The sequence below is a fragment of the Cygnus olor genome, chromosome 4 (assembly GCF_009769625.2).
Source record: "Cygnus olor isolate bCygOlo1 chromosome 4, bCygOlo1.pri.v2, whole genome shotgun sequence".
NCBI classification, from domain to species: domain Eukaryota; kingdom Metazoa; phylum Chordata; class Aves; order Anseriformes; family Anatidae; genus Cygnus; species Cygnus olor.
In genome coordinates this window covers 47,303,908-47,320,187 of record NC_049172.1, presented here as the reverse complement: position 1 = coordinate 47,320,187, position 16,280 = coordinate 47,303,908, and the positions used below count along the sequence as shown (strand labels likewise).

Sequence of the window (16,280 nt, the reverse complement as noted above, 5' to 3'; positions counted from 1 at the left end):
AGAAAAAGAGAAAGAGAAAGGTTCACAAGTTGAATAGTTTTTCAAACAGCACAACCAACAGTAGCACAAGCTCAGATTTCCAAGGCAGCCATCCTCATTTCTGTGGCAAATCACTCCTTCAGGCATCTGTACGGAACCACCCTGTACCCTTCGCAACACTGATCATCTCACATACAGAACTCAGATTTGTCAATTCTTTCCTCTTCTTAAGACTGCTATTAACATTCTTGTTGAGTCAAGAATGAAGGCTGCTACCACGAGCAGGGAAAAGAAGGGCAAGTAAAGCTAACTGCCAACTTCAGAGAAAGTTGAGAGTAATGCATCACACAAAGGATTTCAGCTTACAGATCTCTTGCAGCCTCCTCAGGTAAGAGACAACACATTGCTGAAGGTACCTCAGAAGGACATAATGTGATGCAAACATACTGGCAGAAATGCATGCATATTGGACAATCCTCACCTGCTTCCCAACAGGATATTTATCAGTTGTTAAGGGAGGAAACACACACAAGCTCAGCACCTGATGTTGTTCCCTGATGGAAGCCTCCTCCCAAGCTAGCGCTTGCACAGCCCTCAGCCAGACCCCATCCCTATTCTCTGCACATGTCCATGAGGCTAAAGATGAGGGAGCTTGGATCATCCTGCCCTCAGCACCATTCAAGAGCCTGAACTCGTTATGATCAGCAGCTATTTTGTTTGCCAGAACATCTGGCTCTCTTGGATCCAGCACATCTATTCAGTTTTAACGCCATTCTCCTTGCTCAAGCCTAATTTGGGTTACTACTGTCATTTTTGTCAGAGTACCAAAGTTTTTGTAAAATAAGGAGTTACTTTTCATGGCTGCTATCATTTCATTGGCCTTTCAGACCAGATTTGGTGGCTGACCAACAAATAAAATAAAGGCTGGAGGCGCAGCAACCACAAAATATCAAAGCATTGGCTAACTGTGTAGACCTAGTCAATCTATGTGCTGCCCTCACCTTGAAGGTACTAGCATAACGAGCCTCAGAAAATAAGTTCCACAACATAACTGTCAACTGTGTTTCTAAGTCTAATTATCTTGGGAAGTCTTTTCGTAAAATACCGTAACAGGGCTGGCAAGCAAGATTTTCACACTTACTATATCCACCTTATCAAAGGCACCTGAGACTTTATCTCTTGGTATCGTTAAGTCCTCAGAAAAAAAGAGTCCTATTTGACAGTAACAGTCCGAACTGTCCTTTACCAATAGCAGAGAATGACCTGGCGATATTTACAAACTAGAAAAAATACAACCTGGGTGCTGTTCACGTAACATTGATTTTAAGATCAGCAAGGGATCCAGTATTACTTTAGTGCAAGCTGCGTCAACAGATTTTCTTCACATTGTCTTAACAGCTATGCAATAAAGCAAGTCTACATATTAGTAAACTGGATATTGTTACTGTTCATAACTTGAACAAAACCAGCAAGGAAAGCACCCCCCAGTTAATACAACTATCACCATCAAGAGCTTACCTTGTTCTTCCTCTTCTAGGTCATTCGATATTACATTGTAGAGAGTGTCCAAAGCATAGCCAATTATTTCAGAATCTGAACTGCGAATAAAAGAACCACTTTGCTTTAATGATGTATTTATTTGCAACTTCTCTTACAATTTCTTGTTTACAATGTTGGTTTTCTGCTCAGGCAGTTGCCTTTACAGCACTATCGCAAGAGAGAATTGACATGGATGGGTATCGTATAATGCCATGTTTTTACCAACCATGAGCTTCCCAGTCCCTTAAATGGAGTCAAACTCCCTTTGCCTGTTCCACTCCCTGAGGTGGCCACATCCACAAAGTCTGGTGACACAAGACAACCACAGGAAGCTTCACGGTGAGCATGTCTCCCACCACCTGAGTCACCCCTTCCAACCTGCTCCTCCAGTGTGCCAGGAGAAACCTCGGGTAGGGACTCAGCTCCCTTGACAGCAAGTCACCCAGAGGAGTTGCAGACAAGCTTCAGCACCATCACAAGAAGACCCTCCCCACCACCGTGTCAGCAAGAACCAGGGGCCAAACAATTTCCACTTGAATGCAGTAATAGCTGTGCCATCTCCCAGACAGGCCAGTCCCAGGGTCATTGACTCACTAGACCCAGTTATTAGGAGTTCTCAAACTCCTAACATTACAAGGAAGCTGCTGGGCCGCCTATCTAACCCCCAGGCATCAGTTTGCCCACTTACACCAACACACTTTTCCTTCTAAGCTCTGCTTTAACAGGGACTTGCTTTTTCTTCTTTACAAAGCCTGAACTATCCTTAAATCCTCTGCTGAAACACACAGTGCAACGATTTGGTGGCAAAAGGGACGTGTAACCATTTTTGGTTAAGAATCACCACCACACATAAAGGAAGGCACCTCAGAGAATGTAAGGACAAACCTAGCAGCTATTTTCACGTCTTGGCCAAGCGTTGGAAGAGCACGCTGTCAAAACTAAGACCTGTCATTCAAACTTTTAAGCCTTTGCTTTCACTAATCTCCAAGGCATACAAGGTGAGGATTCCACACCACTGAAGACTCATTCATATTTCAGGAAGCTACTAGGCCAGTTCACAGCAAACCCCCAAAACAACCTGTCCAACCAGCAGCATTAAGAGCCAAGCCCTAATTGAGGCCAGCTACCTCTGCTAGACCACTAATTAAAGATGACAAACTTACAGCTGCTATTACAGCCAAAAAGCAGAGCTGCCTTAAGGTGATCCACCAGCTTTGAGAAGACAGAATGGAGCAACCCACCCCTACCTTTCTTGCATCACTACAGCAAGGGCTTGAGTAGGCTCTCAGAGTGACAACTCACCTCCCTTTATGACACACTAAATCCAAAACTAGCAGTTATCACGCCTCAGCATAGTTTGTCCCTTCACATTGGGTTTTGAGTTGAATCCTTGCCCTGCTCGTTGTCTAGGCGGACACGTGTACTTCTTTTTTTTTCCCCTCAGTGTCACACAACTCACCACCTGTGTTTAAGCTGTGCTGTAACGGAAGCAACAATTACAAAAATCTGCCAAAATCTAAGTCAAAACAAATGAAAGAAGCTTTTAGTCTATGTAAACCTTCCCGTCCTGCAGGTATGATCAGATTTCCCAACTGCATGTTTCCCCCTTTACCTTTAATGTAATTTTAGTTCAACACAGTATTACAAAGCCTGTGGTTTCCTTTTCATGTAACTGAAACAATTCCATGTCTGAAAAACACATAAAAGTGACTTCCTGAAGACTTTTGGGAAAAAAAAAAGTCTCAGCCTCGCTTTTCCTTTCCTCTCCCAGGAAATTCAGAGCTGCTACAAAAGAATAACCAAATTTTATGTGCATATGGAAAAAGCTGGCCTTGTTTTTCTTGTTGAAAGAAGAACACATCACAAAATGAGGACAGCAGCACCGTATCTTTGCGATTCACTGCCTCGCTTCCATCTGGTCTTCATCACACACAACAGTATTTTCTTGATTATTCTGTTCAGACCGAAGCTGTGCAATTTTTGCTCTGTAGTGAAAGTCTTCAGCCAAGAAAAAGATTTCCAGTCTCTCACACATCCATAAAAGACGCAGTCTTTCTGAAATGCAACAATCCAGCGTAAGCCACCTGGGGCATCCTCCTGCTGCTAGTGGTGCTTTTATGTGGAATTTGACCGAAATGGCAAGTCAGCACTCCTCGAGTTCACAAACAATAGCAGAGAAGAGTCATATGGAAGTGAAAGTATCCACATATTGTGCTGCCCAGGTAGGGCGCCTCAAAAAGCTTTTACCTCCTCTTCCAAGCATGATCTATCCTGTCAAGTAAAGTATGAAATAGCTGAGTATTTCTATCATGTCATCAATGATAGCACACCTGGAAATGAAGGTAATTTTTTTAACCCTGAAAACTCAGCTCATGGAAGAGTGATCAAAGGACTAACAAGCAACATTACTTCTTACAAAAGCTTCAATTAAAAGCATAACACAACTCTGAAAATTTGGAAATACGAGTACAAAGCAACTGAAGTCTGTACCTTAAGCAAACAAATTCCGTCTCTCAGGTTCATATTAAGTTTTTAACTACTACAACTGCCACAAGTAAATTTTAAAATTCTTATTTTATATAAATAGAATAAAATGAGTCTAAGATCAAGTTAATTTTTTGCTCTTCTGCCTTCCTCTACACCAACAGTTAAGTGGTGCTGATCAGTGCTACAGCCCATGCCAGGCTTTTTTCAAAATAATCCCTGGTGTGATGTGGCAATATGCAGACAGCCAGCAAAGAGAAGGAAAGGTCCTCCAGTAGATCGCAGTTCCTTCTTCATATTACAAAATGAACATATGGCCAAAGAACACTGGTTTGTATAAAAGTCTGGAACATTTTCAGGCTGACTCAGGAGTCTTTTCAGGCTGCAGGATGGCTGATATACGTAGCTGAAAACCTAGTGAAAGAAGTCAGTTTTCTGTAGAGCAAGTTTCAACACACGTATCTCAGCCCAGGCAGGAGATGGAGCTTAAGGCAATCTACAAGGAAACAGTGTAACAGGTAGTGCATCTTGTCTACTTAAAAGAGAAAAGGAGTTTATCTCTATTCTAGATAAAGGCTGAAAAAAAAAATGGAAGCTGCCAGAAGCAGCCATGAAAGATCTGAAGAGGAGTAAGAAAAGGAAGAAAGAAGTACCCAGCACTTCCACACAGCCATGCAAACCAGGACCTTTTCCTAAGGAAATTAGGAGATGAAGCTGTAAATCTATCTTTCTTACTTTTCCTGCCATATCAACTTCACAATGAGGAACACAGGGGCATGACTTGAAGTTGAACAGAGCTAAGAGGCAATTGACAAGGCAATGAGCAGCACAGAGATGAGGCAGAAAATCAAAGAAAAACTGCTACATAGCTGGTGCAGTCCATGTGCTTATCACATCAAGTTTCAAGGGAAGGAGCAATTGATCCACCACAACAAAAAGATGCACTGGAGATGAAAGATGTTCCTGCTTTTACTCCAGCTCTACACAAATAACAGGTAACTGTTGTGCTGCTATACTTGACTGAAAAGGTCTTTAATCCAAACAACTTTTCCATTAGATCACAATTGCACAGTGCACTTATTTGCATTAGGAAAAAATCATTTCTTATCAGAAAAGTTGCTTCAGTTTTTCCATACTGCTGTTATGCACTCCAGCAAGGCAGACTCCGCTGTTTCAGTGACCCCTGCCTGTTGCTGGCTCCTTCCCCCAAATTCCTTCCACCCAAACACCCCACCCCTGCAAAAAAGACCAGGGAAAAAAAAAAAAAGAGCCTCAGCTGATAAAACTCAAGCAAGACCCACTTCTACTCAACTGAAAACTAACAGGAAAATCCCATGGGCTAGGATCATATTTTGATGCAAGAAAAACATAGCAGCTGCAGGCATACATCTGAGACAACTGGCCGATCAGTAATATCTCCTGGTAGTGAGGCAACAGCCATCAGCAGCTTCCCAGCAAATAACCTGCACCTCCAGAGTTCCCTCACCCATCTTCAGGGCAACCTAACGATCACTAAAAAAGCATACCCTTCTAAAGCTAAGCAACAGAGGAAAAAAATAAAGGAATAGAAGATTCAACATACTGTTTTCCCTGCTCCTTTCATATTACTAATCATATTTCTGGACCTTCTGTAAACTTGAACTTCACAGCAGCCAGTCAAGGTACAGGACCAGCACGTGCGAGTGAGTTACATCAATGCAGTGACATGTGAGAGGGCCATTTGAGTCAATCACAGACTTCTGTTTTCTGAAAAGTTGGCTTGCTTCTTAAAAAATCTTAAACAGCTGCAATGCAAAAAAAAAAAAAAAAAAAAAAGAAAGAAAACTGAGGAGGCCAGGAGGAAGAAATGGGCATTTTTCACTTCTGCAGAAAGCTTCAGGGCAGCTCAAGTGGGCACTGCAAAGGTCCATCACGGATCACACCCAGGGGTGGCCCCTCACATGAGGATGACAGCACGCCAGCTGTTCCCCACAAGACACCACCCTGACAGCTGAGCCTGCGACTCATTTATCAACCCTCCATGCAGATCAGCTGGCAGCCACTTGTACTCCCACAGCAAGAGCCCCCAAAGCCTCTGCTCTACTATCACTGCTACCAAACAGTGCGCTCACACCACCCCAGCACACACCATCAACACACAGCCTATAGCCACATGTCTCTAAAACAAGCCACAACATACAGGCCAGCTGATGCACCCGTCCACCAACATCATGCCATAGGAAATTAATCTAGGAACTTTTTGTGGAAGCCAGTGTTTTTTCATCTAAAGACCCAAGACACAAAGATGTACCTACTGGTTTTTGAGCTGCTGAGTCACACAATGCACCTGAACAGAGCTCCAGTACACACGAATTCTGAAGGGGCAAGTGGAGGTGAAAAAAGCCCAGAAAAGCTCCAAGTTGATGCCCAGCCAAGTTCTCTTTTAGCATCTCAAAGAAAAGGAGATCAGTGGAGCCCCGCCCCCCTTCTCCAAGTTCAAATCTGGCCTGAACAGCAGATAAGTGGATGAACCAGGCTCCTTGACCTCATTTTTTTTTAAGGGCTTCCCCTTGGGGTGACTGTTGCTCCTGCTACCTCCCTTGTACTGTTTCCATCATTTAAGCTGCATGTAGCCCACACGTGGGATTTTAACTCTAGCATAGACTTGTTTAGACAGCAGCCCTAAACCTTCTTCACAACCTGCCTGGTAAGCAGGGCCACCAGCAGCCTTCGGGTGAGCACAAAAGGCTTTCTTGTCCTGTACGCTTAAGCAGAGCAAGATGCCACTGTCACTTAGATCCCTGAGACCTCCTTCTAGACCCTGAATCGCTACTTAATTCTTGTCTTGACATCAGAAGACACTGCTGCTTCTGGTGTGTGGGCATGCACATATCCCACATATCCCTTCTGACTGCCTTTTTTAAAAAAACAAGTTTTACATTCAAGCCCAGACTGAAAGCATGTTACAATACACCTGCCTAACAGCTAGGAGTATGCAAGGTTTGAGGGTTAATCAGAGCCCTGCCAACAGCTTTGAAGTTGCAACACGCGACTGCTATCAGTGCAAGCAACTTCAGAAAGAAAACATAGCCAAGATAACCAAGTTCTACATTGCATAAACGATATATTCTAATCCTTATAAAGCACTGAGACTAGCATTGTAACAGCAGGTCATTCAACATGAGGGGGGCCCACATCTCCTATTTGAACACTTCAAATAATATTCCCAGTGACAGAACTATTCTACCCATTCATTTAACAACATACACATAAGTCAAAAAAACACATTTGCTGACTTTGTTAATTTACTCTTAATTCTACCCACTTCGCTTTTTGTCCCATCTCAGGCTGACGTGAGTTGTTTCAAAAGCTTTTTTAACTAATACTGTAGCATTGGGTTCACCTTTTACTAATGCCACCTGTAGCAGAAACTGGGCACTCAGAAGCAGCACAAAGATGCACCTTACACAGAATGGCTGAGGTTAGAAGGGACCTCTGAAGATCATCCAGTCCAACCAAGTAGGATTGCCTACAGAACACGATGCAGGACGGCCTCCAGGTGGGTTCTGAATATTGCCGGAGAAGACTCCACGCCCTCTCTGGGCAAGTTGCTGCAGGGCTGTCACCTCCCAGGACCTCAGCTGGGACTGCCGACCCTACAGCCCTCCTGCTGGCCCCCCAGCCCCGTGCCGCCCACCCCAAGCACGCCCTGCCGGAGCTTTCCCCCACCAGGCGTTACCACACGCGAAGAGCCCCCAGCAGCCCAGCTCCCGCTGTGGTGTCAGGCCGTCCCCCCGCCGGGCAGGCCGCGGCGCTTACCGGTCGGTCTGCAGGACGCGCACGAGGTGCTCCATGGCCTGGATGCCGACCTCCAGCCGGTATTTCTGCGGGACACAACGAGCCGTCAGCCCCCGCCCGGCACGGCGCGCCCCCGGCCCGCCCGGCCCCGCCGCCACTCGCCTTGGACAGCGACTTGAGGGCGCGCACGGCGTCCCGCCGGTCGTCCAGCAGCGTGGAGGAGGCCACCCGGTCGCACAGCTTCTGGATCTGCGGGAGCGAGGAGGCACCGTCACCGCACCGCCACCGCACCGCCGCGGCACCGCGCCCCAGCCCTCCCCGCCTCACCGTCTCGGCGCCCGACGGCTGCGGCCCGGCGCTGGGGCCGCCCATGACGCCCCGCAAGAAGTTCATGGCCCCGCCGCCGGCCCCGGCCCCGGCCCCGGCCCGCCCGCCTCTGCTCCCGGCCCCGGCCCCAGCCCCGGTCCCGGCCCCGCCGCCGCCGCCGCCGCCCCCGCCACGGAAGCGGCCGCCGCGCCTGCGCCGCGACGTGGCGCCGACGTGGCCGGCGGAGGGCGGGGCCGCGCCCGTGGCGGGCGGGGTCTGTGCGTGCTCCGCCCCCTCCGCCGCGAGGAGGCTCGTGCTGCGCCGCTGTGCCCTGGGTCGGGGTGCATGGGGGCCGCGTCGTGCTGGGTAGCGGGGGAGCCGTGAGGTTTCCTGGTCAGTGAGCCAGGCGTTGTTCAGGAAAGCGTCCGTGGCAGCAGTGCAAGAGCCAGGGCATACCCAGCGCCGGCCGGCTTGGGGGCAGGAGCTGGCCCGGAGCTGCCTTGCCGTGACTCGCACCGCTTCCCTCTTTCCCCTTGCCGGCGGGAAGGCGGCTCGGCAAAACGGAGCTGGGGCCAGCTCGTTTCCGGCCGCGAACTTCTCAAATTTCTGACCTTTTTTGAATTTCTGGAGTGCTAGGTCAGTCGGTTGCCTATTAGCAAAAAAAGAGGTTGAAAAGGGAGAGAAAAAAAGAGAAATGACAAGAACGCCAGAAGTTTCCCTAACTAAAATGCTTCTGGATGCCGTAGAGGCTAAGAAACGACCCTGCCCTTCCCCATGGAAGAACAGAACGGATGGGGGATGCCCGGGTTGGACGTGAGGAGATGCCATCCCCCTCCAAGAAAATAAGAACGGCGCGTTTTGTGCAGCACGCCCAACTCTTTATTTTAGCGTTTCCCACCCGCACAGCACCGCCTCGGGGGAGCGCTGCTGGAGGCACCGGGACTCGAGCCCCACAGCCTCGGTGGGTGAGCGTGGAAAGCCGGCCCCGTGGGACGGGGAGCGCCGGGACAGGGCAACACGCCAGCCCCCAAGGAGGCTGTAAATTCACAGTAACGGGAAAATAAATCAATAAAACTCGGGTAGCGCCGTGCTGCTGGAGGGGGGGTAGCTGAGGGGAGGGCTCCAACCGCCGACGGCCGCCCTCGCGCCCGCGCAACGGCCGCTTCCCCCCCCACCCCGTACGTCACCGCCGGGGATTGGCGGGGCCGGGCGGCGCGGCGCACGCGCGGCCGCCCCCTCCCCTCCGGTGACGCACGCGCGCAGCGCCCAGGCCCGCGCGCACGGGAGCCCCGGCCGCCCCGCCCGGCCCCTCCCCTCCCTCCCCCGCCCGGCCGTGCCGCCCCCGCCGCCGCCGCCCCGCTCCCGTCAGCGCCCAGCAGGCCCCGGGCGGGACCCGCAGCCCGCCCCGCGCGCCGAGCCCCTGCCCACGGGTGAGCGCGGCCGTTGGGGAGGGGGAGAGGGGGGGGAAGCGGGGGATGTAACGGTCGCGGCGCTGAGGGGAGCGGGGGAGCAGCGGCTGAGGGGAACGGGGCGGAGGGGTTGTTCGCCGTCACCTTGGCGGAGGAGCGAGGGGAGCCCTCAGGGGGCCGGTGAATCACCGGGGCCTCCATCCTCGGCCCCCCGAGGGGCTTCTGGGAGAAATGGGTACGGCAGCTGAGGTAAAAGCCGCCCGGCGCCGGGCTTGGGCGTGCTCTGCTGTCTGTCCGCAGGGCAGCTGCCGGTGGCACCCGTAACGGGGCTGGTGCTGGGCAGGCGGCCTCGCTCCCCACACCTAGGTGCATGGAGGTCTTCTGTCAGCTCTTCTCGTTTTACTGCTGTTCCTCGTAACCTCCGAGGACCAAAGTAAAGGTCACTGCAGCTCCAGCGTGGGGGCACAGGAGCAGCCCCCTGACAAAGGTTTTACCTTCCTTGAGCTTTGTGCCCAGCACCGCTGCGTGAAAGAACTGACACAGCAGAGGGTGAGGGAAGATGAGATGATGGCTCACTTCCAACTAGGAAGATTGACTTCATTTTGTAGCATTCCTGATTGCGGTCTCCTGTGTGGGTTTGGCAGTTCCTGAGCCCTCTGTGTGTTGTAGGTGCTTCAAGTTCAGTGTGCAAGCGTTCTGCTGTGTTACAGAAAGAAGCGTGAAGATGCCAAAGGTATTTTTGATCCGTTGAGAAATGGAGTACATTATTTTGTTCGTAGCTCAATTCTTGTGCAGGTAGGCTACTTATGTGTAACCGGTGCACTTAAAGCCAGCTCGGTGTTCTTTGACCTGTGATCTGATGGAGGAGTACAGGGGGAAAGATGATTTCCCTTAGCAAGCTTTTCTTTCTAATATAAAGCACATCTTCTATCTCAGGGTTTTCTCATTTCTCTTATGTATAGCTTTAATTAGGGAGCAGTAGCAGAAGGAGATCGGTGACCAACTTACTGGGATGGTTTCGCTGCAGTGTAGGCCACGCTGCCCTACTCGGTGCTGTGTGGCAGTTGTCGACTGAAGTAACATGGAGCAAGCTCTCTGATGTACACGTGAGTCCCTGACAGGAGGACAGCTGCGTTATCATAGCGCTCTGACTGGGTATGGCTTTGTCAGCTTGCCTTCTTACCTGAGGAGGTGTTATTACTGACAAACCGACGTTGTTTTAGAAGTTCATTTGTCATTACCAATGCATTATGTGTTCGCTGTGTGTAAGTATGCCTGCAGGGCCATACCTGCATCAGGAAAGCTTTCTCATTCCTGCGGGAACATCTTGCTCCCAAACTTGTTCTGGACTCTGGTAGCTTGGGTTCAAGAGACATAATCCCTGTTTACCATTTGAAATGTTCTTATAATATTCTAATTGGCAGATTTTGGCTCGCTGTGGAGAAGTATGATCTGTATCATATGAATTTTTCATTAGCAGAATAAAATCTTCTGTGATAGTGAAGCTTAAACTGGAGAGAAAACGGAATGAGCCGACCATTCAATCTACTTATCCGCTGGTGTCCTTATGGATAAAATGTTTTTCTGTATGGAACCGAGGTTTCAAATTATGCATCTACAGCCACGCTTAAAGAGTATCTTACAGTGCTGAAAACATGCTGAAGAAACAGCATCTTAACACGCAGTGTTGGATTTGATTCTTCCTTCTCATTGTAGCAGTTGTGACACTGGATGTCATTTCTTTTGAGAGTATTTGACAAACGAAGAAGTGCATTGCAATTTAGGGAGCACGTGAAAGGACTAACGTGTCAGACTAATTGGTGTATCTGCGGAGAGCCCAGAAAAAAGGCACTGGATGGCAGCACCCAGGGAGATGCGGCGTGGTTTCCCCACAAAGGTGGTGCCACTGCCTGCGATTCCTGTGGCTGTCCTGCAGGTGGGTGTCAGCTCCTGGAGGACACAGCTCAGCTGCCCAGGTACTGGTCCCCTGTGGTACTCGCGTACCTAAAATACATGGGGCCATTAAGCTCTTCTCAAAAAAAAAAAAAAAAAAACTGCCACAGAACAGCTTGATTTGAAAGAACTGTATGTTGTGCCTTGGGGCTCAGCCAATTCAGATGGGATTGGATTAGGTAAAGGAGATCATAAAGCAATGTGATTCTCTGAGATTATGCGGGTTTGCTGGCCCTCGCTTGCAGACAGATGATGATCTGAGCACTTACCTTGCAGAGCACGAACAAAAGAAGGTGGTTTCGGTAATGAACTGGGTTGCTGGGGACTTTCACTTGCTCTTTCAGTATTTTTTTGGTGTAGTTGCCGCTTGTTTCCATCGAGCGCGGAATACCTGCTAGCCTCGCAGGCCTTTTATTGCAGATGCCCCAGCTCGGACTGTGAGCTGCGGTTTGCTTCTGGAGCCCAATTCAACCTGTTACAGTAGTAGGATCTCACGTGGATCCCAGTAGCAAGCACACCCTTGTAAGGCATTATTTGGCCTTGACACAAGCTGCAGGAGCCTGGATTTAAGAATAAACCATGCTGTAACAGGTTGGTGTGAAACTGTAGCTTGGTAGCCAGGTGCCTGTAGTCACGGAAGAATTGCTGTAGTCAGAGTTTGGAGGATGAGACTTGGATGTCAATAAACCAAAAAAAAAATAATCATTCAATAATTCCTCTAAGGGAATAACAGAAAACTTGCATTTGTTTTGGGGAAAAAAAGGTTTCACTAATGTGAGAGAGCTCACGTGGGCAAGATGCATGCTGGTGGACATTTTGACTACCCAGCACTTGGTGGCCTTCAGTATTTGAGAAGCCAATTGCTGCTGCCTTCCTGCACCGACTGGTGAGTGGTAGGTTTGTTGATTTTTATTTTTTTTTTCCCCCCCCAGGAAGGGTTAACAAACACAGTTTAATAAAGGCAAGTTTTGTGTCTAAAGATGATTGCAGGCTGAATAAATTTGCACACTATTAATTCAGCGTGCATTGGAGAAATTATTGCAGCAGTTGATACCCGGGTATTTGAGCACAATAGTCCTAGTGTCAGCTATGTCTCCATCTTTTATGTCTGAACACTTTCATTTAGTTGCAAAGGCTAACTCGCTTTTAGTTGTCATGGCTGACATTTGCTATCCTAGGCCATCATAAGATATTTTTTTGCAGAGCTGACCCAAGTCTGTAATAATCTTGTACCTGAAATTAACCAAACGTAGCTTTGATGCTGTCACAAAGTTACCCTAACGTTACTGGTCATTTCAGTGCTATCCTGCAGTTGCTTTCCAAAAGAAAACCTCCTTTCTGTTTTTGTTAATTTGCTTATCTTCACATGCAAATAACAGTTCGCCTCTGTGGTAACTCTCTGTTTGCTTTTGTTTTCTTGCAAAGAGAGCATGGACATAACAGAAGTTTTTCAAGATAGGGCTTGGTTGTTTGAGGTAACGGTGCTGAGCATGTCTGGTCCTGTCTGCGGACGAGCAGTGATTGCGCGAGCGTTCATGCGACTTCATCTGGGTAGCTCATGCCTTTCCTCAGTTTATGGCATGGAAAGGGGTTCTTTAGCACAGCAGTTGTGCTGTCAAGAAACCAGCAGACAAATTTTCGTAATTTCTGGTGTTGCCAACACCGTTTCAGTGTTTTCTTTCTGGCTAGTACATTCTCTAGTGCCTCAAGCGGTAAATTCTCATTAAGACACTTTCCCAAAGACTGCTCAGGCTAATCTAAAAATGTTGTTCATTTTATTCAAGTGAGAAAAACGCTCGGATTCCTTCTTAGCCGTCGTTCCTTGACTCGCGTGTACATACATACCTATGAAAACTGGAAAAAGAGCTTTTATACAGTGTGCATATCTATGGGGCTTCCATTAGTGCCCAGCAAAACATGGAGATAACTGTGGTTTTTAAGTTATTTAAACAGTTTTCAACAGTTTTTAACTGTTTAAATTGTTGATGCAGATCAGCAATTGCCTTTGTTGGCAATTTAGCTATTGTTGGAAATTTGGCAGGTTAAGTTTTAGCTTCAATTACCCTTGGGCATTCACCTCCAAAACCCTCAGGCCTGCTTAGACTTGGGTCCTGGGCTTTGAGGAGGCGATGTACTAATTGGGACGTGTGGAGATTGAAATCTTTTGAAAACCATGGCGATGGAAAGCAAGCAGTACCTGCGTTTTTATTTTACTGCCTTACCATAACTTGGAGACCTGAATGCTTCATAAAGCCTTTGGCAGCTCAGTGGGGATGTCTGAAGAGGTGGTGCAGGAAATAACACCGAGACAGTTGAAGAGTTGTACTGAGACATCCTGTAAAATACCAGCATCCTGTGATGTAAACCAGTCATGCTGTCACTTGAACCATGGACAGAGGGGGACTGCACCCATCTCGTTTGGGATGTAGAACCACTTCTCCTCGAGGTTGTTAGGGAAGAATTGTCTCGGTGTGATTATTGCATATTTGCCTTTCTCAGATCTTCTAAAAGGTTTCTGCAGCCTTTCCTGAAATAGCACAGCTTCCAATGAAGAAAAGATCTAGTGTGATCTGATGTCGTGTAATGACTTGTCACAGATTATTATGTTTTGTACCCAGAGGCATTTTCAGTGTTCCTTGTGGTATGCCAGCAATTTGTTAACATATGTACTTTGCCTAATGCTATATTCATAAGAATGTGTGCTGCCTATGATCTGCTTTTTAACAGGTTCTGCTTAAAAAAAGGAAAAAGTTATAAAGTTCTGTCCTTGTGGACTCTCACAAGTGCTTGTGGTGATTATTGTTCCGTGTTCATCACCTGCTGGGGGTTAGGGCAGCAGTAAAACTTGTGTATGTACAGAAATCATTCTTTTAAGGTTGGTTTCTCAGTAAGATTCGCGCATGTGTGCCGTTGCTGTGGGATGAGTCAGGTCAGGAAGATCCTCAAGCTGTTCAGATTTTGTTTATTTGGAGGATCCAGCTCTGGGCATGGGCAAGGCTCAAGCCGTTGGCGTCCCATAGCATTCTGGGCCGTTGTTTTTTAGATCTGATGATCAAAATGGCTTCCAACCGGGGCTGCTACGAGTCTCAGCTAATGCTGTGCTCCAGAGCCTTGGAAGGTTATAACTGAGATTTTGGATAATCCTAAATAAGTTTTCTGCTTTCGTTTCTCACGGTTCAAAATTTGTATTTCAGACTTTGCCTACTGCCTTGCCTGCACGTTTGTGAGGCCGCTCCTTTGGGTGTGATTCCTGCCGAACGGCATTTGGTAATGGATCTTGGTGTTGCCTTGTGGCTCTGCTTGACAGCTTGAGGTTATTTTGACAGTCCATTAAAAGTAAACTTTTTGAGCTAAGTATAGTTTATGTTTGATGTTTTTGTTTTGTTGTTGTTTTTCATCAGTTCCCTGTTGATGGAGGATATGGTGTGTTTGTGCTGGTGTTCACGTGTACATTACCTTTAATTACAGGCTCTTCTGAGCTGAAGTTAACTTGCAAATTTCCCCATGTGCATTTTGTCCTGGCCAGCTGTGACTGGGAGCAGTCCTTTGTATTGTCCCTTGGGCTGAGGTTATTTTGATAACAAAGCAGAAATCTTATTTTAGGATTATCTCCAAGTTCAAAAATTTGGTCACTTGGTCATTTTTGTCTGCTGTCTTGCCTGCAGGTTTGCTTTCTGAAAGAGAGAAAGTAGGCAAAGCTTTCCTTCAGCAACTGGGGGCGATCTCATGGGGGACTTGAGGCACCCTAACGCGAGCCCATGGGTAGGAACTGACCACACTGTCAGCGTCTAAAGGTTGTGATCAGTGGTACAAAGTCCAGCAAAGTAGCAAACATTTCTCCAGGGGCAACGCTGGGGCTGTTCAGCACCTTGCTGGTGACGTGGATGATGGGCTGCAGTGGTCCACAGCAAATTTTTGGAGGGATAGGCTGGGGAAGGTGGCTGACAGTAGCGTCAGGAAGTTCAGTAAAGGGAAATGACTGAGTCCTGAATGTGGATGGAAAAACTCCAGGGAAAAGTCAAGGCTGGGAGATGACTGGTTAAGAAGCAGCTTTATAGAATGGACTTTGGTGTCCTGGCAGAAGAGCTGAGCTTGAGTCAGCGCTCTAATCTCGCGGTGATGAAGGGCGATGGCGTTACGGGTGGTGTAAACAGGAGCAGGGTGAGCAGAGGTGATTTGTCCTTTCCAGTTGCCTCTTGCAACATCCAGACCCAGTTCGTCAACCCCGATTTTAACTCCTCAGGACAGGAAGGAGCCGATGGGTCAGAATGGGTCTGGCCTAGGACCACCAGGGCTGCTGGGGCTGGAGCACCTGGAGAGAGGAGACTCAGAGGGCTGGGGAACAGAGACCAGGCTGATACATGACTGCTGCTTTCAGCTACCTGCTGGGAGAACGTGGAGCCATGCTTCTCCCAGGTGGACTGTGTTAAAATAACAGCCAGCTTGCCCAAATTGCAAGCAGAAGTTGCATATTGCTAACGCGTAAATATGTGCAGAACAGGCCATGTGATACAAAGAGGTTGTTCTGTGCTCAGGGGGTTGAAGCAGGTGACCTCCAGAAGTCCTTTCCAACCTAAATTATTTTTTCTGTGGCAAATATGAAATGCAGTTAGCCTGGACATGTGGAACCTAAGGCTTTGGTCATCTCTGGGACATACCGGTTTCCCTTCCCAGTCTTCAAGGAGTGTGAATCCAGCCTATGGATTCACAACTTCATTCCAACTTCACAATATCAGTGCTACCTTCTTTGTACTACATATGTGTCAGGAGCTTTTTGAAGCAGATCTGCTTTGAGATAAAGAAATGATACTGGCTGACTTAAGAAAATGTATT

General features: G+C 48.0%; 2 protein-coding genes across 10 annotated transcripts in view; one reads left to right on the top strand and one right to left on the bottom strand.

The window, feature by feature from the left end:
* The window catches only part of USO1 (USO1 vesicle transport factor), a 33,392-nt gene extending 25,136 nt beyond the window's left edge, over positions 1–8,256 (bottom strand). For all 7 annotated transcript variants that reach the window (XM_040555633.1, XM_040555634.1, XM_040555638.1 and 4 more), the window contains exons 1-4: positions 8,107–8,256; positions 7,942–8,028; positions 7,801–7,865; positions 1,498–1,577 (exon numbers count right to left, since the gene is read on the bottom strand). In XM_040555633.1, the coding sequence (XP_040411567.1) occupies positions 1,498–1,577; positions 7,801–7,865; positions 7,942–8,028; positions 8,107–8,172 (298 nt within the window). In that variant the 5' untranslated portion in view covers positions 8,173–8,256. The remainder of the gene's footprint in view (positions 1–1,497; positions 1,578–7,800; positions 7,866–7,941; positions 8,029–8,106) is intronic.
* Positions 8,257–9,409: 1,153 nt separating this feature from the next.
* The window catches only part of G3BP2 (G3BP stress granule assembly factor 2), a 28,261-nt gene continuing 21,390 nt past the window's right edge, over positions 9,410–16,280 (top strand). For 2 of the 3 annotated variants that reach the window (XM_040555643.1, XM_040555642.1), the window contains exon 1: positions 9,410–9,515. Coding sequence is in view for 1 of the 3 variants with exons in the window: in XM_040555641.1 (XP_040411575.1) it covers positions 10,219–10,227 (9 nt within the window). In the remaining 2 variants the exon portion in view is untranslated. Of the gene's footprint in view, positions 9,516–9,924; positions 10,228–16,280 lie in introns of those variants that run through there. The other variant, XM_040555641.1, reaches the window with a different exon arrangement.